This window comes from Aethalodelphis obliquidens, unplaced genomic scaffold (genome assembly GCF_003676395.1).
Source record: "Aethalodelphis obliquidens isolate GAN/ISIS:26980383/991018 unplaced genomic scaffold, ASM367639v1 scaffold7, whole genome shotgun sequence".
In the NCBI taxonomy this organism is placed as follows: domain Eukaryota; kingdom Metazoa; phylum Chordata; class Mammalia; order Artiodactyla; family Delphinidae; genus Aethalodelphis; species Aethalodelphis obliquidens.
In genome coordinates this window covers 23,087,129-23,112,193 of record NW_020837951.1, presented here as the reverse complement: position 1 = coordinate 23,112,193, position 25,065 = coordinate 23,087,129, and the positions used below count along the sequence as shown (strand labels likewise).

The 25,065-nt window shown below is 41.6% G+C and overlaps 1 protein-coding gene across 16 annotated transcripts in view; it reads left to right on the top strand.

Annotated features, from left to right (window-relative positions):
- PALM2AKAP2 (PALM2 and AKAP2 fusion) overlaps positions 1 to 25,065 on the top strand; it is a 607,743-nt gene that overhangs the window by 466,114 nt on the left and 116,564 nt on the right. For all 16 annotated transcript variants that reach the window (XM_027105241.1, XM_027105248.1, XM_027105256.1 and 13 more), the window contains one exon: positions 2,652 to 2,737. In XM_027105241.1, coding sequence (XP_026961042.1) covers positions 2,652 to 2,737 — 86 coding nt within the window. The remainder of the gene's footprint in view (positions 1 to 2,651; positions 2,738 to 25,065) is intronic.

The window sequence follows — 25,065 nt, the reverse complement described above, 5'->3', positions numbered from 1 at the left end:
ACCTTTTCATACTCAAATGGCTCGTAAAGTTGCTTTGTTCTCCAAAAACAGCTTTCTACCTGGAAGGAATTTTGCTTCTCTCTTTTAAAATAACATTTTTCTGTCCTCACAACTTATTATCAGGATTAATAACATTTTTCAGTTGAAATGTTATATCTATTTTCTCTCACTCTTTCCATGAATTCTGAAGTGGTTTCTTGACTGCAGGCTAAAATTCTGAGAATACACATATATTTATGTCTCATAGCTCTTTCTTGTGGCCATATATCCTTTCATAAAGATAGTATTGCTTATGAAAGGAATGGTTATAGCAGAGAAAAGATTCTTCCCAAAGTGGGATATAATATAGAGAGAGAGATGGGAATTAATACTTGTAAATGAATTTTATGCAACAAAGGGAATTATATTTGCATAGTTAAAAATGAAATACTTAATCCAAAATGATTTTCATCTATGATTTTCGTTATAGATTGCATCTATTAGCTATTGTTACAATAATGTTGCTTGACAAATCATCCCCAAACTCAGTCGCTTTTATTGTCATGCATATGCAGTTGGGCTAGGGGTTGGCTGTGGCTTAGCTGCAAGGTGTGGATTGGGTCCAAGTCTGGTCCCCATGACTCTCATTTCCTTGCAGGCCAACTGGGACATGTCCTTCTCATGCTAGAGCAGAAGTGCAAGAGGGCAAACATCACCACTCAAACCCATTTCAAACCTTTGCTTGCATGATATCCACTAAAATCCCATTGGTCAAAGCAAACATCAGTAGGACAGGGAAGACAGTTTCTCCCACAGTGGGAGAGAAGGGGACCGAATATTTGCTGAACAATAATTCAAATGATTCCATAATTAAATATCATATATTTGTCCATCATGCCCAACATCTGTATGTCTCTGCCAGCCAGATCCAACAGGCACCAACGGTGGCTTAAACCAGGAGGGGCTTTAGTTAAATGCGAGATGTGTCTGGGAAATAATCTATTCATGTGGGAGCAAAGATTTCTTTCCCAGAAACGTGCATTTAAGACAAAGCCCACAACCTCCCTGAGAGGAAATTGTAGGGCAAGTCATCAAACTTCTCTGACCCAATTTTTACAACCCAGTGAGAGACAATTATTTGTACTTTGCAATAAATTCTAGCCCACGGATCCTGAGTAATCCATTGTGCGTATTTCCTGTGAAATGAGGCTCTCAAGGATTCAGACTATGAAACAAGGCGATGCAACCAGTGCTAATGTATTAACATTTAATTAATCTCCTATTAGTTTCTTTAAAGTGTCATGTAATTGCAAACAATTGTTATAGTTTCACCATCTGATTCGTCCAGTTGATCCTTAGAAAAATGCTGAAGTATCACAATCTTTCCTGGACACATCTCTGGCTTCTTGATTTAGTACAGAGGCTGGTAGAGCACGTCTCATGAGCCAAAACAGCCCAGCGCCTGTTTTTGTAAGTAAAGTTTTATCGGAACCCAGCTGTGTCCATTTGTTTTTATGTTATCTTGGCTGCTTTCCTCCATAATGGCAGCTTGAGAAGCTGCAACAGAAGTGGTCTGACCTCAGAGCCTAAAATATTTACTATGTGGCAAACAGGAAAATGTGCCAGTCCTCATTTAACATAATGCTAGACAGTTGAAATTTGGAATTTGGGTGATACACGCAGATCCGGCATGAATAGTGCCCTCAAGTTACCCTTAGAGAAAATTATTCAAGAAAATCAATAATGTAAATTAATATTACACAGTTTTAGTCTGTTTAAGGAAACAATCTTTTCAATACTTTAAGCTATGAGCGCTCATATCCCAGTAGGCAGTTATTATACCAATTATAAAATTTCTATCTGCCTATTAAAGTGGACCCTGAGAAACTCTAAGTATTGCCTTCTTAGCTTTTAAGAAGATGACTTTACTTGCAATATTGTTTTTTAAAAGTATACTTGTCGTTACTTCAAACTTTTCACTATTATAGACCATTCCACCTCCATTCACACACATAATTGCGTCTAAATTAGTGTAGTTTTACTGTACTGTGATCATGGGTATTTCCAAACACCAGCCGCTGATCTCTTTTGTTGAGGTTGGGGAGAGCAAAACCTTGTATCTTGCCAGATGTCCACACTTGGAGCCTGTCTGACAGCTTAAGAGAAAAGGAGCTAACATGCATTAAGACTTGGGGAGAAATATATAGAGATTTTAAAAGTGAGTGTAAAGTCTCGGTTATTTCCAGCAGCTGTGTAGAATCTAGGACAGTGAATAATCTGAGGTCACTGCTATTGGATGTTGAATTAGATTCAGATGTGCAGATTTCTGTGTTATGGGGAGCCACTTTAAGCTCCAATAAGACCTCAGTATGAGACCTGGATTCTGGAGTTCATTTTAACCTCTTCTCCACTCTGGACTAGGAATAATACTATTTAGAAAATACAGGATTTAGATAATGACTCCAGACTTGGAGATTAGATAAAAACAGGAGGTGCTGACTGACCACACTTCTGAAAGGAAGCTCTCCTGGTAACTGCCAGGCAGTTAAACTATGGGTAATCATTGGTCTCCTTTCAAGTCACACGGGCTTGGAAGCTGCGAAACAGTGATCTCTCTACACCAGCTGAACACACTTGGCTCAAATGGTACCATTTTGATTTTTCTTTTTCAGGAGTTGGGTGGGAGAGTGTGCTGCTAACAGGAGATGAGCTAACCTCGAAAGCCACAGACACATCCAGCGCAGACATGACTGTCCAGGTAAGGCATCCTTTCTCCAGTGTGATTCTCAAAGTGCATCTCTAGACGAAAGTAAGTGTATGGCAGATTTCTGGGGGCAAAATGAGCACTGCCCCTCACCCCACTGGGTTCTCTCTCTGTTCGCTGAAGCCTCAGTGAGCCAACCACAATAAGATCTCCTGAGGTTTGGATCCAGATCAGGAAGCCACCTGAAAGCTAGAATCTAAGACTTGTGATTTCCAAGGGACCGGTTGTAGGATCTTCAGTGAATATCTACATGTAGATTGTAAGTGGTAACCCTGTGGGGACAGTGAAGCAAATATGAACATTCTGAGCTGAGAAACCCAAGCCCCACTGTGCATTGTGAAGAAAGGTCAGAGAGGCATAAAGTAGCTTTGATCTTGACTCAAGATTTCCACTGATGTCAGCAGGAAGGCAGCACATGGCCCACTCTGCCTGGAATGCTAATGGCCAAAGGTTTACAAAATGAGTCATCTGGAAATCAACCTAATTATATCATTGTTCAAATTAAATGCATGAATTAGTAATCATTGTCTAGATTAAGGAATCTGTAGCAAAATATATCAGACATAACTACTTCCCTTATACTACTGGAATAGACACAAGGGAATGGTCCTCCTCTCTTGGAATTCTGTTTATGTTTCACTTAACAAAGGCTGGGGGTGGGAGGGCATTCTAACATTTTTGCTTGAATGATTAGAATTTAAATAAATGCCACTTATGAAGTTTTCTTGGAAAAACAAAAAGTAATGTCCTTTTTTATATTGAGGTATCACTAGAGTGATTTCCCTCCTGGGTTTTTAATTAGAGGTTGTACAAAAGAATATACAGGCTGAATTTATTCAAGCTTTCCTTTGTAATGTGATGGCTGAATTTGCGTTATCTGTATTAAAGATGTTAGAGAAAGCAAAGAAACATACCACAGTGAAATGTATTATAAGATGGGAAAGTAGCTTGATTGGTTAAAAGAGTCAACTAATCTAAATAATAATTATCACATGCTGCAAGTTTGCTTGTAATTATGTTAGCAGAATTTGCAAGACAATGATATATATTGCAATGATGTATTGGTGTGTTGCTGGCTACTCGTGCAAAGTTTGCAAAGTTTGAGAAATCTTTGGCCATGTTGGATAGAGGGGGTGGATGCTGATAGAATTTGATGGATTTTGATGTGCTATTTTGCAATCTGTCATCATTTTAAGAATTAGTTTCTGAGGTGTGTTGCTAGTGTACCTGCAGAGTTTGTTGTATAAAAGCAAATGGTGTATTCTGATACACACAAGTTTTGCTTAAGTCCCATTTTATGAGGTTACCATTTAATCAGTGTGCACCTCTTTGGCACCAGGATCTTGACTAAAGTTTTATTTGGGTCTATTCAATTTCGATGTCATTCTCAACCTCTCTTTCTGTCTTCTTTTATTGAATACCTGGGAATGTTTTATAAGAACAGAGGATTTTTAGTTCATAAGAACTGAACCCACTCAGAAGAAAGAACACTATATACTTTAAAAAGTTAAGCAAAATACAAATATATTTACTACTCCAATAAACTCCTACAAATATTATTAAGTTACTCTATTAACGCCAGTCTCTTCTCAATAAATGATTTTTGAAAACTCTAGGTGGATGTAATTTAGGGAAACGCTTCTGTTTAGATCTTTTCTGTCAGGTTTCCCAATTATGCGGCAATTATCAATTTTTTTTCCTTTGGTACCATGCTGTTTCCCACCCCACACTGCTTTATGTATCCATCCTGCCCTGTGTCTATCTTTTTTTTTTTTTTTTGCGGTATGCCGGCCTCTCACCGTTGTGGCCTCTCCCGTTGCGGAGCACAGGCTCCGGACGCACAGGCTCAGCGGCCACGGCTCAGGGGCCCAGCCGCTCTGCAGCACGTGGGATCTTCCCAGACCGGGGCACGAACCCGTGTCCCCTGCATCGGCAGGCGGACTCTCAACCACTGCGCCACCAGGGAAGCCCCCTGTGTCTACCTTAAAGTATTATTTTTTTCTGTGTCTATAAGTGCCTGACGTTCATAAATTAACTACAGATTCCTCATCATATATTCATCATATATTCATGCCTCTACAGCTATTCCTGTTTCTAATAGCTACTTCATACATCCTTGTAATATCAGCTACTCCTGTTTTTTGCCCTGGGAAAGCAAAATGTTCTGTTAAAACATTAATTACAATAAAACTTGATTCACTGACATTTCCTAAGGGGAATGTCAGCAGAGACCACTAAAATACTTCGGCTTCCTCCCTGTTACTCTTCTTGAGATAGATGTACCTTTCTTCGTGCTTAGAAATTCTCTTTCTGAAAAAGACACTTTTTTTGTGATGTCAGTTGTCTGAATATGGTTTTGTCTACTATATGAGGCTTTTTAATACCATGTCTTATTTTGAAATGATAGAGTCATGCTTCTAAAAATATACATGACTCAGATGAATGAATTCATTTATAAACGGACTTCTGTCATTCTGAGGAATGTTGAACTAAGAGCATTTATGTTAAAAACACCCTCTAAATACTGATACAGGTAAGAGTATCATGTAGGCCTGCTGAACAATTTAAAATCACTATGTAGTAGGTTGAATTGTGAATCCTTTCCTTCCCCGCAAAACCATATGTCCAAGTCCTAAACCCTGGTACCTGTGACTATGACCTTATTTGGAAAAGAGGTCTTTGCAGATGTAATTAAGAATCTTGAGGTGAGATCATCCTGGACTAACCAGGTAGAACCTAAGTCCAATGACACATGTCCTTATAAGAGACAGAAGAAGAGGTAACACAGAGATGAAGGCCACAAGAGGAGACACGGGCAGAGGTTGGACTTCCATATAGCCCAAGCCAAAGAACACCAGAAGCTGGAAGAGGCAAGGAAGTATTCTTCCCTAGAGACTTCAGAGGAAGCAGTGCCCTGCCAGTACCTTGATTTTGGATTTCTGGCCTCTAGAATTGTGAGAGAATAAGTTTTTGTTGTTGTAAGCCACTGAGTTTGTGGTAATTTGTTACAGTAGCCCCAGGAAACCAATATACTCGGATCTACCCAAGAATTATACCTACAGTGCCAATACCAGAGAGGCTGAAAGCCAATATTACACACATTCATCACTATTTTCTTATTATACTATGCTCAGCCTTTATAAGTTGTTTTTACCTTTTCTTGTTTTGAAAGAACCATTAACCTTTTTCAGCCTGAATCATGATTCACTAGAAGAAAAGGGTAGTCATATTTGGGGATAGCTTCTATATTATATTTTAATCTGTTTTGCTGCTTGTCTAGATATTGATTTTTTTTTTAAAGTATGGATCAATATTTTCTAAAACTTGCCTGACCATGAGAGTCATCTGCAGCAGTATTTAAAAAAGTATAGCTTCCCAGGCTTCTGCTTTCAAAATTCAGATCCGGAAGATCTGGGTTTGAGAATTAGCATTTTTAACAAGTGCTGGTGATTTTGGGGGTCAGTTTGGGAAAATGTTGTCTAGCATACCACTAAAGCAGTAAGGGGTGTGGCCACAAGAGCCCTACCGCTGCCCTTGGCTCTCTGGTTGTCCATCTGGTCTGAGAAAGGACTTGGGGACTCCCTGTTCAAAACCCTTTGGTTCCGTTTCTTTTGCACACCGACTAAGGCTCAGAACTGCAATTTCATTTCTAGCCCCATCTTCCATCATGTCTGTCTCTGGGCCTATTTTTGCCCTCTGCACCCAGCCTACTTGTAACCAGAATGATCTTTTAAAAAGGGCAAGCCAGGGCTTCCCTGGTGGCGCAGTGGTTAAGAATCCGTCTGACAATGCGGGGAACACGGGTTCGATCCCTAGTCCGGAAACATCCCACATGCCGCGGAGCAACTAAGCCCGTGCGCCACAACTACTGAGCCTGCGCTCTAGAGCCCGCGAGCCACAACTACTGAAGCCCGTGCACCTAGAGCCCGTGCTCCACAAGAGAAGCCGCTGCAATGAGAAGCCTGTGCACCATAACAAGGAGTAGCCCCTGCTCGCCACAAAGCAACGAAGACCCAACGCAGCCAAAAATAAATAAATAAATATATATATATATTAAAATAAAGAAAAGAAAGTAGCATAAGAGAGAAGCACAAGAGACAGACCCTCATGTGAGAACACAGGGAGTAAGTAGGTGTGAGGAAAGGCCAGTGTTCCCCCTTAACTGCAGTCAGAGACAGAGATTGTCTTAGGCAGGTGCTATGTCTTTTAAAACCCCATGGCTTTTATTCAAGGCTTCCTTCCTCTTCCTCTTCCTCCCTCTCTCTCCCAGCCCAGCCAACCCCTATTTATATTCAAGTCTTTGGCTCGAATATTAGGGCTTTATGACCAGTATCGTCACGTGCTTTCGAAGGCCCTAGTGCTTCTCCTGCAAAGCCAGGCACGTGAATAACCATCAGCGTCCTTGCGTGAGATCCGGTCTCCCCTGCGGGAATGTCGTCTCTGTGAGGACCTGCATCCCAGCTCCTGACCGAGTGTGTAGCCTGTCATGTGCAATTGTCAATTGTTGTTGCATGAACAAATACATGAAGGAAGAAATGAAGACAGTGTCTGTCTAGACTGCAGTTAAGGGGGACCACTGGCCTTTCCTCAAACCTACTTCCTGTGTTCTCACTGGAGGGGTCTGTCTCTTGTGCCTCTCTTTATGCTTTCTTTTCTTTTTTCTTTCTTTTTTTTGAAATGTAGTTGATTTACAGTGTTGTGTTAGTTTCACGTGTGCAGCAAAGTGATTCGGGTACCTATATCTATATGTTCTTTTTCAGATTCTCTTCCATTATAGGTTATTACAAGATATTGAGTATAGTTCCCTGTGCTATAGAGTAGACCCTGTTGTTTATCTATTCTTTTTTTTCTCTGTCATAGAATCTTTAGTTTACATGTTTGCATCACAGCGAGAGAATCCATCCCCTACATCCCCCTGAAACAAAGTGAATCAGCTATAGCTGTACATATACATGTATCTGTTTATCTATTCTTATGCTACTTTCCTCCGTGTTTCGTTTTTCACTTGTTAGTACCTCTAAATCACGGTTCTTTTGTTCACCATTCCTTTTTTTTTGTAAACATAATTGAGGTACATAATTTGCATAACATAAAGTTCACACACTTAAGTGTACAATAATTTCTAGTAAATTTACCAACCATCACCATAATCCAGTTTAATAACATTTCCATCACTCCAATAAGATCCCTATTATGTCCTGTTAGTTTGTCTCCACTTCACCCCCAATCCCAAGCACTACTTTCTGTCTCTATAGGTTTGCCTGTTACGGACGTTTAATGTAAATGGAATCATACAACGTGTGGTCTTTTGTGTCTGGCTTCTTTTGCTTAGCATGGTGTTTTCGAGATTCATCCATGTTGTAGCCTCTATTAGTATTTCATTTCTTTTAATGCTGAGTAGTATTTCATTTCATGGATATACCAGAGTTTTGCTTTGTTTTCTAGTCTATTCACAAGTTGATGGACTTTTAGGTTGTTTCCCCGTTTGGGCTATTATGAATAATTCTGTTACGAATATTCACGCACGAGTCTTTGTGTGGACGTTTTCTTTTGTCGTGGATATGAACCTAGGAGTGGAATTGCTGGGTCATGTGGTAAATCTGTGTTTAACCGTTTGAAGAACTGTCAGGTTGTTTTCCAGAGTAGCTGTACCATGTTACACTCCCACCAGCCGTGGATGGGGGTTCTGATTTTTCCACATCTTATCAATGCTTGCTATTGTCTGTGTTTTGATTATAACCATCCTAGTGGGTGTCAAGTGGCATTTCATTGTGCTTTAGATGTGCGTTTCCCTGTTAGCTAGTGATGCTGAGTATCTTTTCATCTGCTTATTGGCCATTTGTATGCAGTTAATTTTTCAATGGCTTGGTTTCCTTTATGTGCAAGAGGGTACAGGGTACATTCTGTTATTCTCTTATTGCAGGTGTGTAGTCAATGTTTTCTGAGTGAGGGGCCCTCTTCTTGATGATGGGGGAAGGGGGCTCAGTTCACTTTTCCCTTTTAGGATCACTGCCATTCTCCCACCACTGCCCTGGGAGGGGGTAGGAGTGTCTCATCAATCTCTTTTCTTTCCATTTCTTTCCCTTTCTTTTCTTTCTCTCTCTCTTTTCTGTCTCATTATTTTCCCCTCACATCTCAGCTTTTTTGTTTTTATCATTGTTATTAACCTATCAGTGTTATATTTTTTACTGTGGTAAAATATACATAACAAAAATCACACTTTTAACCATTTTTAACTAGCATTATGTCATTCGTATTGTTCTGCAGCCATTACCACCATCCATCTCCAGGACTTTTTCATTATCCCAAACTGTAACTCTGTCCCGATGAAATACTAACTCTCCATTCCCCTCCTCCCTTCAGCTCCTGGCAACCACTTCAGTGTCACAGTTTATATGTAATAATATCTAGCTGTCTTCTCAAGGGGATTTTAAATATATCCTATTAAGAGTAAAAAGCAAGTAAGATGGCTAAACCTCAGCCTAGAATTTTAATAACCTCTGGACAGGGCAAGCTAGAAAGGCAGTCATTTTACATGCATTTAAGAACTTTATATTTCCAAAATAAAGTTCCTAGGAAGTTGCTACATACTAGATCTTAAAGGAGTTTGCTGGTCCCAGAGCGTCCTTTCTCCTGAGGAGTAAACTGCCCAGTGCTGACATCCTGGAAGTGTCTTGCCTTCACTCAGCTGGAGCGACCAACTGCACCTGTTTGGATCTGCATTGTTTTCTTGAATTGTGTTTATTTCATGACTGTACAGAACTATATCAATCCGTGTTAAAAGTACAAAGATCCATGTTAACAGAAATATCTCTTGGGCTGAAATAATGTGATTTGGCTGCCATCTTAATCAAATATACCAGCTAAGTCCCAAATGCTGTCTTTACCTTACCCTCTTGTTTTATATACAGAGACTAAAAACTAAGTATTTGCAAAAAGAGCACAGAACATTCTAGGACACGCCTTGGATTTTTTTCTCAGAAAGAAGTCTTGTACTTATTTACATTGTTAAAAGATAAACTGAGGGGCTTCCCTGGTGGCGCAGCTGTTGAGAGTCCGCCTGCCGATGCAGGGGACGTGGGTTCGTGCCCCGGTCCGGGAAGATCCCACATGCCGCGGAGCGGCTGGGCCCGTGAGCCATGGCCGCTGAGCCTGCGCGTCCGGAGCCTGTGCTCCGCAACGGGAGAGGCCGCAACAGTGAGAGGCCCGCGTACTGAAAAAAAAAGATAACTGAGCCAGAGTAAGAATTTTAAGAGTGTATTTGAACAAAAACTCATTCAAATTAGGCAGCACCAAACCGGAAGTGGTTAGCAGCACTCTGCCCACAGGAGCTGGGCAGAGACTTTTATAGAGAAAAGGTGGAAGCCATGAAAGGAAAGTAAGCAATTGGCTGTAACTTAAAGCCTCACTGGCCGTTTGTATTGTTTCTCCTTAGTGTTTTGATTTTGTAACCTTGAGGCAATAACAGCTTAAATTTTGGTTTGCTGTTGGGGGTCTCCATGGCAGTAGAGCCACCTCTGTCTAATGACCTCCTTGTTTAATTAATTTAACCACATATACAATATTTTTCAGTCGTGCTTAGGCAAGAGGCAGGATGGGTACCAGTTAGGCAAGTTGGGGGTTCTGGCTGTAAAACCGTTTGAAAGGGGCACATTTCCTAACGAAGGACATGAGAGAGCCACATAAAAAGAGGACGTTGCCTCTGTATGTAAAACTTACTGCTGGGAGGGGGATTGTTCTCCTGGAATGGCAGATGTTCTCTGTTACAAAAGGGGAAAAGCATTTAGACTCTTCCGGTGGTGAATAGAGGCCACAGGTTACAGCTTTCTTTGCGAGCTGCCTTTAAAAAGCCGTTCTGCCGAGGACCTCCTGTTGCCGGCGGTGCTGACCAGTTGTCCTTTGTATTTGCCGATGACGACATAGAGGATTGTTTGTGCAGGGGCTCTGGACAAAAAGACACATTTGGGACCAGAAGTCCTTTCTACGTTGGGTACATACATAAAGATGGTTCTAAATTTGCTTCCTTGCCGAAGGAACTCTTTTATGGCAGACTTTTTTAGTCCTTGAAACTATTTAGAGTGGTGGATCTCAAAGGGGGATGACAGTGGGGGTTAAGAGGCACTCCAGGACTAGCTATTGGCTAAATGTTCACCATACCCTCTTGGAGAATCACTGTCTTGATTCTTTTTAATATGCATTTTGTATTATTACAAGGAATCAGATGGGAAATGCCCTGGTGGACACTATAATATGGTGCATCAGTATTGGTTATCGTTAGTCCTATGTGTTGCTCCCTATGTGTCAAGTAAAGTGAAGGTCAAATAAATGAAGTCACAATTGATAACTCTCATTATATATGTATAGATAAGGAATATTCTGGCAAAGGAAAGATCTCAGGTACCTTCTTCTCTGCTGTTTTATTTATTCATCATGTCCTCCTGCTGACAATAATAGCTAATATTGACTGAGCATTTGCTACGAGCTGGGTACTGTGCTCGGCCCTTGCATGTACCATTTCATATAGTCCCCAAAATGGCCCTGCAAAGGAGGAACTCTTATTCACCCCCATTGTACAGATGTGGTGACTGGGGCTCAGCAAAGTGAAATGAATTATCCAAGATCTCAGAGTGAGTGTTGGAACTCAGGTGAAAAGACACTTTGTAATCTCTCTACGTAGGGGTTGATGAATGCAAACTGATTTTACTATCAGCTAAAGCAGAGTAGCTCCTAGGATGGGGCAAAAGTAGTTTTGCCAGATGACACACTGGACACCCAGTTAGATTTGAACTTTACAGAAGCAACAAGTAATTTCTTAGTATCAGTATGTGCCAAATATTGCATGGGACATACTAAGAAATTGTGTATTTGTTACCAAAATTTAAATTTAACTGGCCATCCTATATTTTAATTTGCTAAGTCTGGCAGTCCCAGGCAGGGAGGGGTATTGCAAAGGAGGTAAAGGAAACAGCTTAATGCATCTGATTGCTGTGCTCTGAGATTATTTGTGGTTTTGTATTTCTTTCATGACTGTGACTTTATTCATTTCAGGATGACGACATATTAAGTTCATTATATTAAGCTTTAAATCAGACAGATATAGAGGTTCAGTTTATACAGTAAACTAATAACCTATCAATGAATCTCTCCTGATCCACTTTTTTTTTTTTTTCCTAGAAATAAAGCCTTCCAAACCTGACCCATGCCAAGATACGTACCTCACTGGTTTCCCTATGAAGTGAAACCATGGGAAATTCTGCCCCCACTTTGTTTGTTTCTCTTGACTTAAAACACAAAAACACGACTTTTCCTCAATCTGGGCACGTTATAATTTTTCTGAAGCCTGTTCTAGGGGTTTCATTTTTAGCTGGGCTATCAATCAGGGATTTCATTTCCTGCAGAGAGCGTCATCATCCCAGGTTTTAAAACGTCGATGAAATATTCTTGTGCTTTCACCTAGTCTATGGCTTAGTAAACTTCCCCTCTCTCTGGGTGGTCACCTCCTGAAACAGATGACAGTGGCCTGCCTATTCACAGCAAAAGTTCTGACACATTCACGAATATTTCCTGAGTACATCAGTGCATTTCCTCCAATGCATATTTCTAGCATTCCAGGGGTGGGAGCGACTAATGATGACAAAGCTCTAGCATAGTCTCTGTCCTGTATGTCAGAGCCATTTTGCAGATAAGCCTGTCTTCTTATGAATGATCTGCCCAATCTAATGAGCTTTGAAGCAGGGCGTATCTGCAGTTACCAAAGTCTGACTTCTCATAAAACTAAGGCAAGCAATCCAAACGCAGAGCCCACCGGCAGGAACCATCGGTCTTTGGTGCTCTTGAAAGGTTGCCAACTGGTTCCCATTAGGCGAGAGTTTGCTTATCTAGTCTATTTATGAATAAATTATCCTTAGTGTCTGGGAGGGTTTGGAATGGTCACAGGTTATTCCTGAAAAACAGATTATTCACGTGGCTGTTTCCAAAAGGCTTTGTCCTGAAACAAGTCCGGTATCACAGAGGTCTCATAAACCTTTAGCATCATCCTCCGGAAGTATCTGTTGGATTCATCCACAGAAAGATCTTGCTTCATTATACAAGCACTTAAGATAGTTTAAGTGAGCATCTAGCACTCCTCTTCATAAATTATCAATGCCTTCCTTTTCTGTGTCTTTCTTCTACCCATCCTCAATGACCTTCCTCCTTGCTTTTTTCTGTAGCAGTGAAAACTAGTAGTTAACAGGGAAAATCTGACACACATGTAGGTTGTATATAAAAGGAGAATACGTGCTCAGGCAAGGTGATTGCTCCACTGGCTAGGAGAACAGGCTTCAAAGTGCTGAGAGATTTACACACCAGGAGTTGGGCTGTTTTGATGTTACTTGAGCTTATTACTGTTGCAACAATTGCTTCTTCCTCAGAAATGAGACAGTGGGAATGTGACATTTATTTTAGCTCAACATTATCATGTATATTCCTAAAAAGAAAAAAGTACCGGTAGCCACAATCCCCGCTCCCTCTCCAAAGGGATCTGGGCTAGAAGGTAAGGTAATGGATCAGTCATCATATTCTCCATATGCTCAGAGACTGTGAGTTTTGATCTCTAATGTGATGAATTTTCTAGTGAATTTCAGTTTAGAAAAATGAATGAGAATAATAGCTAACATTTATCGAGAACTTTCCATGTGTCAGGCATTGCCCACTGCTTAGGGTATTATTTAATTCTTACACAACCGTATGAGATGGGTACCATGAGTATCTCCAACTTACAGAGGAAGAAAAGGTACAGAGACACAAAGTAACTTATCCAAAAACACACAGCAGAGTCTCAGAGCCTAGATCTAACCAGGCAGCCCTTGATCTTTTTTTATTTTTCCAGCCCTTGTTCTTAACTCTGTCGTACTGCTTCCCCTGGTAGAACAAAATGGTGATGCTCTTATGCAAACAGATAAAGTAGGTCTCACAGCCCCTGATCAATAAGAGAGCTTTTATGTAGTTCTGTTTGTATTCGTTCTTCAAATGCAAAACTGGAGTTTAACTGGTGGGATAAGATTAGATTTTCATCCCAGAGATGTGGTTGTTTTTCAGGCTTGCCCTTGGGTTTACGTCCTATCAACATTCTGATTACATTTCATTACCATTCGACTGCAGTGATTCATGAATATGATAAAAACAGACTGGCTCTTCAATAAATAAAGGAAGCTGGGCTGACAGTGAATAAATAGACCTTTCTTTGAATCTGGAGAAATTCAGCCTACGGATGTCCTGCAATATTTATTAGGAGACCACTATACCCACCATGCCTGAGCGTGGAGCAGTTTCTTCTTTTAGTTTTTCCTAAGATATGTGTATTTCTGTTATACAGCATTTAACTTTTAGGTTAAAAAAAAAAAACTTATTGAGTGTTATGTTGCATGTTCTTACATGTGGTGTACTGTATTTAAACACGTTCAAATTCTGAGGGTGATTTTTCAAATTTATGGCAATAAATCCTTTGGAAATTTTGAAAATGAAAAGCTTAAGTTGAGAAATAGACAAACATTCATCCAGTAAGAATTATTATTTTTATTATTCTTAATGTGTTTTATATATGTTGGTTCCTACAAAGAAAATATGAAGAAAACCCAAATATGAAAAAAATTTCCAAGTTTATCCCATGAATGACATAGGAAAATCCCTCTTAAGAGAAAAGAGGCAAAGAATATTTTCCTTTTTCAAACAAAAATACGCATCCTGTTTCTAAGCATTTTTCATAGTATTTGACAGTTTATTAAAATAAACCTTTTTCCTCCATACGGATTTTATCAAACTTTCTTATCCTATAATAGTCTTTGACCCACCCTTCCTATTTTCTTCTTTCTCACCCTTGTTTCTTCTCTTCTTCCCTCTCTTCTTCTCTTTTTCCTTCCTCCTTCCCTTCCTTCCTTACTTCCTTCCTCATTCCTTCCCTCCCCATTCACTCCCTTTCTTTTTCCCAGCATTCACTAAGGGTCAGACACTATGTTATTTCACTTAACACTCGCAACTGCACCGTGAAAGAGGGACCCTTGTTTTGTTTATTTGAAGAGCTCCGCGCTCTGAAAAGGTGATTTTCCCAAGGTCACAAAATCTGTAGGAGTGGAGACAGGAATCAGTCCTAGGTCTGTAATATTCCACAGCCCACAGTTTATTGCTTTCCATACAATGAGTATTTCTTTAATAAATGGGAGGTTATTTTAATTAAAATTTAATGACAGGACTGACAAAGACATATGATATTGCTTATATGTGGAACCTAAAAAAAATAATACAAATGAACTTATTTACAAAACAGAAATAAATTCACAGACACAGAAAACAAACTTATGGTTACCAAAGTGGAAAGGGGGGAGGGATAAATTGGGAATCTGAGATTAACAGATACACACTACTGTATATAAAATAGATAAACAACAAGGACCTACTGTATAGCACAGGGAACTATATTCAATACCTTTTTAAAATTTTTATTTATTTTAGTTTTGGCTGCGTTGGGTCTTTGTTGCTGCACTCGGGCTTTTCTGTAGTTGCGGCGAGCAGGGGCTACTCTTCGTTGCAGCGCGTGGGCTTCTCATTGTGGTGTCTTATCGTTGCGGAGCACGGGCTCTAGGCGCATGGGCTTCAGTAATTGTGGCTCGCGGGCTCTAGAGTGCAGGCTCAGTAGTCATGGAGCACGGGCTTAGTTGCTCTGCGGCATGTGGGATCTTCCCGGACCAGGGCTCGAACCCATGTCCCCTGCATTGGCAGGTGGATTCTTAACCACTGAGCCACCAGGGAAGCCCTCAGTGTCTCATAATAGCCTATAATGGAAAAAACTCTTAAAAAATTTATATATATATATATATATATATATATATATAAAACTGAATCACTTTGTTATATACCTGAATCATTGTAAATCAACTCTACTTCAATAAAAAAAAAAATAATGATAGGAAAATAGCTAAACAGCTATAATCCCCCAGGAGAAGGCATTAGTCAAGAACCCTTCTGAGCTAAGACTGATCTGGCTCTTTGGACTGGCCCCAGGGCAGTTACAGAGCAGCAGACCAGCATAGATGAATAATAACAAATAGCTACCATCTACTGAGAATCTAAATGGTGGGTTCTTTGGTCTCTGTAAGCATTAACTCAACCAGTGCTCACCACAAACCCATGATATAGATACTATGTAATTGTCTCCATTTTAAAGGCTAGGAAGCTGAAACTGAGACACAGGGAGGTAAAGTCACCTGTGAAAGGTCCCACCCAGAATCAGTGGAGGAATAAGGGATTGGCCCCCAGAGCACATCCTCCTACCCATGACACCGGACCACCTCTTGCCTGTCATCCACACATGCTTGTCCTTTTCTCAGGTGATGCTGAGCCAGTTAACTTCACAACCAGCCATTTCCTTGGAGTTCAGATCCATAGCAAAGAAAAGGCACGAGTCTGCTTTCCCAATCAATAACTTTCAAGCCACACGTTCTTTGTGCAAGTGATGTATCTGAAAAGAGCTATTTTTACAGATAATAGCAGAAAAAAAAGAAAGGCCAGTTGAACTCACCCATGATAAATGTTAGAAATTTAAGGGTCAATGTGGTCCTTGCATATGAAACACTAAATTCTTCTTGGAAATCATCTTATGGGACAATCTAGTTTGTTTAGTGTTTCAAAAGTGCAATTGTTTTACCTAAAGTTCAGGAACTACTTTACCCAATGTACTTCAGAAGTCTGTTTCGGTGAGTTGGTATTTTGTTGAAAAGAAATTTCTTAGAAAAATAATCAAATGGGGATTTTTTGAATTTGAAAAGAACATTTTATTGTAATGAGAATAAGAAGTATATGCGCATGCAGCTGATAAATAGCTATTGAATGTCTTCTAAGTGCGATGCTTCCTGCCATGTGCCTGGTGCATCTTCTTCTCCCAATTATGTCTAGAATCCGATTCCACCATTACTATCACCACTGTACCGTGACCATCCTAGTTTAAGCTATTGTCACCTCTTGCCACGATTACTACAATAGCTTCTAAGTGGTCTCCTGGCTACTCCCTTTCCCGCCTGTAGTACAGACCTTATATAGTAGCAGCCACAGTGATCTTTAAAACAACTTGTCATTTCTCTGCTTAAAATAAATGAGTGGCTTTACATCTTATTCAAGAAAAAAATAATCCCAAATCCTTATCAAGGCTTGTGGGGTCCTCATGATCTGGCCTGGCCTGTTTTCTTTCTGAGCTCACTCACTGCCACCCTCCCCCCATCTACCCCTCCTCAGCTGTGAAGGCCTCCTGGCTGCTCTACACATGGTTGGTCAGTGTTGCCACAGCTGCTGTTTCCTGTGCTGAAATGCTTTTCCCTTCAATATCTCATGGCTCACTCCTTTTTCCAGTTCTCTGCTCAAATGTCACCTCATTAAGGAGTCTCTTCTCGACCATACTGTATAAAATAGTACCCACTCCCAGTGGGCCATCAATGTCATCCCTTTCCCCCGCCTTATTTTTCTTTATAACAATTACCACCTCCTGACAATAATATATTTCTAATAGCTACATGGGTTAATTCAACTGACCTTTGATTTTCTATCCTGTTATCTTATTTCATATTATCTGGCATTCTTCTCCCTTGTTGGTTTTTTTTATCTTTCCCCATTCTTCACACTGTATTAGGATGTAAGCTCCATGAAGACATTTTTTTCGTTTATTCAACAAATTTAATTAGCACCTACTCTATGCCAAGCTGTGGGCATCTAGAAATTAACTAAAGAGACTATAATCCTGTATGCATATAGGTTACTTTTTAGTAAGGGGAGATAGACAAGAAACAAAGAAACAAGCAGGTATATTATATGAAAGACAATGATAAGTGCTTTGGAGAAAAATAAATCAGAATATTGTCAGATGGGAGTGACACGGTTGTGGCTGGAAGAATGGAGTCTGTCTTTAATCAGGTGGGCAAGACTATGGGAGGAGCAGATTTGGGGAGGAAATTAAGAATTTTCTGGGCACTTGTTAAGTTTAAGATGCCTTCTAGTCATCCAAGTGGAGAGGTCAGGTGTGAGTCTGGAGTTCAGGCAGAGGGCAGGCTGAGATAGAAATCTGGGACTCATCAGTACATAGCCACAAGACAGGATGAGATCACAGAGGGATAGAAGGAAAGAAGGAGTGGAGGCCCTAGTCCTGGATCAGCCTATATTAAAGATTTGGAAGATGAGGAAAAAAAGGAGACCAAGAAAGAATGGCTAGTGAGGTCTGTGAGGAACCAGGAGAGAGGAGTATTTGGGAAGCCAAATGAAGGAAGTAGTTCAAAAAGGAGTGACCGAACATCTGTGTCAAATCCTGCTGAAAGGTCGAGTAAGATGAGTTCTGAGAAATGGTCATTGGGTTGGGCAGCCTGGAGAGGTCATGTTGTCTGTGACCAATGCTCTGTCGGTGGGGCAACGAGGACAAAAGAAAGAATGGGGGTGATGGGGGCAGGAAATGGAGACAATAAGTAGAACTCTCTCTTTTAAATATGCTTGATCTAAGGGGGAATAGAAAATTGAGGTGGTAGCTGCAGAAGGCTGTAGGGTTAAGAGAAGTTTTTTTTTGGTTTTCTTGTTTGTTTGTTTGTTTCTAAAGTGGGAGAGATCACAGTAGACCTTGTGAGGTGAGAGAAAATTTATGTTGCAGGAGAGGATACAGTTGGGGGAGTGATGTCCTGGAAGGGGTAAGAAGGGACGGGATCCAGTGCAAATGGAGGAGATGGCCTTAGCTAGGGTCAGGGGCATGTGCTCATAGTCACAAGAGGGAAGGCCATCTTCTCATTACCTCTTCTTACTCAGTGAGATGGGAAGCCAGGACATCAGATGAGAGTGACATGGAGCAAGAAGCGTATAAGGGAAAAGGAGAAGGTGTACCTAGTCATCGCCAGAGTAGGGGAGTGAATGGACTGGGGAAATGTAAATAGCATCTCCAGGCACCACGTAAAGGAAGCAGTCATCAATTTGAAGTGAGACTGGCCAGGTGGTTGTACGTATTTGTCTAATCATGTCAGTGTTGAATGCAGATGTGGAACGGACAAAGAGTTGGACTGATCTGGGGTTACTGATTACAGGGTGAATATGGCAAAGGGAGAGACAGACAAAGGAGTTGAGAGCGTATACAAGGGATGGACCGTGGAATCTAAGCTACAGAAAGAATGAGACCAGGAGGGATGAGGAACAATGATGCATAATGGAATCATTGGATTAGCCTTGGTCATGGGGTTGGAGAATTATTGGAGTTGGCATAGTAGTAGAAAGAGTGTGGGACTTCCCTGGTGGCACAGTGGTTAAGAATCCGCCTGCCAATGCAAGGGACATGGTTTTGAGCCCTGGCCTGGGAAGATATCACATGCCTCAGAGCAACGAAGCCCGTACACCACAACTACTGATCCTGCGAGCCACAACTACTGAAGCCCACACGCCTAGATCCCATGCTCCACAACAAGAGAAGCCACCACAATGAGAAGCCCACACACTGCAAGGAAGAGTGGCCCCTGCTCGCCACAACTACAGAAAGCCCCCACGCAGCAACGAAGACCCAGTGCAGCCAAAAATAAATAAATTAATTAAAAAAAAAAAAGAAAGAGTGGTGGTTAGAGAATAGGATGTTTGAAACTGAGATTATGAAGGGTGCACAGTTATTGGTAATTACAAGGTCTAGGATGGGACCATGGAACTGGATGGCTGAAGTAGGAAGACAATGTTATTTTTTTAAATTTATTATTTGTTTATTTATTTATGGATTTTTTTGGCTGCACCTCGCGGCATGCAGGATCTTAGTTCCCCCAGCAGGGATCGAACCCGTGCCCCGGCAGTGGAAGCTCAGAGTCTTAACCACTGCACCACCAGGGAAGTCCCAATAATAGTTATTTTAAAAAAATTAAAAAACTAAGAGGCCAGGATATTCAAAGACTTATCCACGTGGGTGTTATAATCATTAAGACTTATAATGAGAATGTTGGAGAGAGTGACAGATGCTAAAGTCTTCAGGTAATGAGGGAGGGGGATTGTATATTGAGAAAGGAGGACAGTAGTCTGGAAGAAGCAGTAAAGAACAAGAATACCCATCCCACCTCCAGGCCCAGTGGCTTGAGGATGAGAGAAAGCACTTGACTGTTCACTGCCGTATCCCTGGCACCTACAATGGGGCCTCACACATGGGAGAATCTTAATAAATATCTGTTGAGCGGATGAGTGATTGAGTGATAGGGAATCTCCATTTTGGCAAGAGGAGTCATTGGACACTGGTTTGGGAAGCTAACTCAGATGCATTGTGAAGGGTGGTCAGGAAGGGGGAGAGGCCAAGGGCAGGGAGATCTGCTAAGAGGCCATTGAATAGTCCAGGTGGGAAAGGAGGAGTGACCTGTGAAGGGGCAGTGGGGGCAGTAACAGGGGCCAGAGTAGCTTGACCACAGTGAGGAAGAGGGCGAGTGACCACAGGGACTGTGGGACCCTTGAGTCAGGAAATACAGGGCAGATGAGTGAGGGGAGGTTAGTAAGCAGTTGGGTTGGAGTGTGTGTGTTTGATGGGTGTTCAAGGGAAGATGCTGAACCCAAGGTAAGACTCTAGGCTGCCCTGGATAGAGTGCCTCTGTCAAGGGGAGGGTCAGGATAATGGCAGTGGGGAAGAAGGTTGTGGATGGAGCCTCTGGAAACAGCAGCCTTGGGGGCAGGCTTGAAGCCGGGGAGTCAAATAGGCCTTGACTGGTAAGAAGGGCTTTCTAGGTAAAGAGCCTAATGTGACTAGAATGGGCGAAATAACTGGTGGATTCAGGGCCGACTGAGTGATACCGACCCAGAGTAAATGAAAGCAGAAGGTAGAACTAAGGCTGGAAGGGGAGGGGAGCAGTGAGGGCTCATTTCTCCCTGGCAGGGCCCTGCCCTGGGGTAAGATGGTCCCCCCATCTTGTAGGAACCAAGCACTCTGGATACAGTACCTGGCGGGGACCCTCTCCAGAGAGTGGCCGCAAACCACAGCACACACACATGTCGGCATGAAGGCTTTACTTCCCCTCTCTGATATTCAGGTCTGTGGCAGCATCCTCTGTCTGCAGAATATTCCAGAATATTGAGAACAGGCTGGAGACTTTAACAGAACTCAAAGCAAAACTCCAAGGCAAAAGGCTGAGAGAGAAATATTTCTAGGATATTGTGATAGAGATGGTGGGCACGTAACCATACTGACAGCACAACCATCCTGCCTATACAGATGGTAACCACTGCTTCTGCACTTGTCTGGCCAGAGGTGGGTCATAGATATGACTCTGGCCTTAAAACCAAATTAACCAGAGCTTTCACTCATCATGCCATGTAATTGTTGTTTATTGTTTTCTTTAGAAATGACAAAAATACCAAAGAAAGCAAGCTTATAGCAAAGAAATTAGCCCTGAACTAAGAGTGAGCAGGCCTGAGTCTGAGTCCTGACCTTGACCCAATTTTGCCTGGTGGTTTTGTGTAAGTCCCATCCCCCTTCTAGGATTCAGTTGCTTTCACTGATAACAACTAACATTGTAGCTGGCCTCGGGCTTACAGCTTTACATGGATGGTCTCATTTTACGCTCACAACAGTCATATTGTAGATGTGACACTGCAGGTAGATGTTCTCATGATCTGCCTTTTCTAGGTGAGGATTCGGAGAGATGGAGATGCTGAGCAACTTTCCCAAGGTCACACAGCTGATAAATGACAGACCAGGATTCGAACCCTGGTCTTTAGCTCCAGAGACCCTGGATTTCACTGACACTTCGCTATACTGTAAAATGAGGAACGTGGCTGGGGTGACGTAATGTGCCTCCTAGCTCTAATTCTCATTTGTCTGACATTTGGATATGCCCTCACTCATCCCAAGCAAGTTAAGAAAATGCCTGATATAAAACAGAAGCGGTGGCAGCCATCTGTCTAAACGCACAGTTCTCTGTTCGTGCTGGCCTATCTTATCTCGGTCAGTCTATAAATTAATTAGCAGTCCTTCACAGGAGTCACAAACTATTTCTATAGTCTGGCTTTGGAAGGTATTTGAGTTTGCAGTGCCTGCTCCTAAAATTTACTAGGCTGTGGTCTAAAAAGAAAAGGAACTAGGAAGGAAGGGAGGAAGGAAAGCAGGGAGGGAGGGAGGGAGGGAAGGAAGGAAGGAAGGAAGGGGAAAAGAAGACAAAGGAGGGAGATTGGGATTGACATATACAAATTACGACATATAAAAGATAACTAATAAGAACCTACTGTATACAGGGAACTCTATTCGGTGCTCTGTAATGACCTATATTGGAATGGAGTCTAGAAGAGAGTGGATGTATGTATACGTATGGCTGATTCACTTCGTTGTACAGCAGAAACTAACACAACATTGTAAATCAACTATACGCCAAAAAAACAATTTAAAAAAAAGAAAAAGAAGAGAGAAAGGAGAGGGAGAAGGAAAAGAAGCAGGAGAGAAGGCAAAGGCCTTTACTTGAGGCGTCGGAGGCTCTTCACAGATTATGTGGGTTTTTATGCTTTAGTTGACTTTATCATAAGCTGTTATGGGTTCTAAAGTGATTTTACGTACGTCATGGTCCCCTCCCAACAGAAGCTTTTAATATGCTGTAGAAGAAGCCATTATTATTCTCCGTATCTAAATGGTCTTTAACATTTTATAATCTTCATTGTTACTTAGGTAAGTAATTAACTTACTCTGTGTAGATAAACTCAGACTGCCTTCGGAGTATTCCCCCATCATATTCAGTGAACTCACCTTCACGCCTGGATAAGTAATTTAATATATTCAGTATCGTAGAAGGAAAAAGCCTACTGTCTTGTTGGGTTGTTCTCAATATTAAAATACTTGACCAGTAAGTCAGAGACTGCTTACTGCAAAGGCCACCCCTCTCCGATGATCAGAATTATTAAAGTTTAAAATGTCAAGTTTCCCCGAATAGTACTGAATATCCTTATGGTTCTTTCCATAAATTAACAGCCTGTAATTAAGAGTTCGTAGGAAAACACTTGAGCATGACTGGGAAAATGTTACGGTCCCATTTTTTAAAAACTAAAAAATCATTCTCATGTTACCTAAACTGAAAAGGAATTAAGTACCACCAGAAAGAAAGGCAGTTTTGTATTTAGAACACAGATCGCTGGGAATTCCCTGGCCGTCCAGTGGTTAGAACTCAGCGCTTTCACCGCTGAGGCCCCGGGTTCCATCCCTGGTCTGGGGAACTAAGATCCCGCAAGCCTCGTGGTGCAGCCAAAAATAAATAAATAAATAAAATAAAACACGGATCGCTAATGAGAAGCAAATTCACTGGATTTACTCAACAGAAACTGCCTTCCGCACTGGGGGCGCTGCTCCCATGGTTGTGTCTGTGAACAGGCTGGGTCCCTTCCCGTACATTCCAAGTATATTTAGCAGACTTTGTGTTTGTGATGCCGTGCCTTAAAAGCACCTTGTTCCATGCTGTGTCTCCATTAGGGCATGAACTCCAGAGTGTTTACTAGATTTTTTAAATGCTTCAGTTGTTAAATGAGATAAAATTCCCAGCCAGGAAACAAAGAACTTGAGCCTCCGGGCTTTGTTGTTAATTACCAAAGTATTACACGAGTACATTCTTCTCATTAACACTTAAGCTTTGAGGCCTCTGTAAAGAGGAAGGTGGAGCCCACAGTGGTCCCACGTGGCCTTCCTGTGCCTTCTTGCTTCCCTCACAGGGGGACTCTGTCCTCTGTGCTCTCTCTCCCTTCCCCGCCCTGCCTTTCCCCTGCACATGTAGCTTTTTTTCTGCATCCTTTCCAACAAGCAGCTTCCATGTTGCTACATTTCATTGATGATTTTAGTCTGGAACACTGTATGACTTGCACTTTATAATGGTACCCTTTAAATGTATATTACAAGGGGCAACCTGGATGCACAATGTCCCTTTGTCAATGTAGAGAAGGCACAGTCCAGCTATAATGTGGGACAAAATGAAAGCAGTTAGATGGGCAAAAGTTGCTTGGGTTTGGGGATGTTTCTTTGGAGTGTTTTTAAAAGTCTTTTGAAAAAAGAGTCTCAAGCATTGGGGTGAATGTCTTCAGGTCACCATTTCCTTGTGTTAGAGGATTTGGCAAAGGAGAGGCCAAGTGTGAGGATGCAGGGAAAGGAAATATATGTGGAACAGGCTGGAAAGGAACTTACTCTGGCACAGGAAGCTGGAGATCCTGGAGAGGAAATGAAGGAAAGGCAGGCAGCCACAAACTAGGCCAAGAACGGGAGTAAACATGGTCCCAGAGCCAAGTGTTCTCATGTGACAGCCATCCCTGTCTCTGTGTTCACTTGCTCTCTCCTTCCCCTGCCTAAAGATAATTGTGTCCACCCCAAGTGGGTCCCAGACCAGGCTATGTCATAGAATCATGTGAGAGGCTTAAACAAATATAGATTCCTGAGCCCCAGATCTTCTAGGGAAATTAACCCAGGCTTTTTTTTTCTTTTTTTCCCCCCCCCCAGTTTTCCAGCTACTCTCAACATGGGCTAGCTTGGGAAACACTGATATTCAAAATTTTAAGAGCTGACCATCACTCAGAAACCAGACTTGATACTAGAGAAGAGATGGTTTTGAGAAGAGTGTTTTTAATTTGATAAAACAACTATAAGTCAGAACAAACAGTCCATATCCTGTCTTATATGTTGTGCATTCATTCAGAAAGTTGATGGTTAAAACAGTCTATGGATGAAATCTCTCTTCTATGGAAAAGCCAAGGATGTAAGCAGCATTCCTTACAATTATCTAGAGATGACATTTTTGCCCTTTTATAAAAATCAGAGATCAGTGGAGAAATGTCTTAAGTGGGAAATCCATAAACAAACAAGACATCCAGATGAATAGGGTAAAACCACGACCAGAATCAGAAAATAAGCCAAAGATCTGTGTGCATCCTAGGAGTTTGTGGGCTGGCTGTCCCAAGTCCCACAGCCTTCAGAAGAAAATTATTCCTTTTATATTTAAATTAAAATTACTTGGACCCTTACCCACAAAGTGTTAGAGGTGGTCCAGTGCCCACCCCACTATTTTTATGGATTTTTTTATGTTGTTTTTTTGTGGGTTTTTTTGTGGTTTTTTTTGCGGTACGCAGGCCTCTCACTGTGGTGGCCTCTCCCGTTGCGGAGCACAGGCTCAGCGGCCAGGAGCGGCATGTGGGATCCTCCCGGACCAGGGCACGAACCCGTGTCCCCTGCATCGGCAGGTGGACTCTCAACCACTGCGCCACCAGGGAAGCCCATTTTTATGGACTTTTAACTCAAGTGGTTAACTCCGGTGGGATGGAATTAGTTCTCCTGGTCACTTCTTGTTCTGATTTCC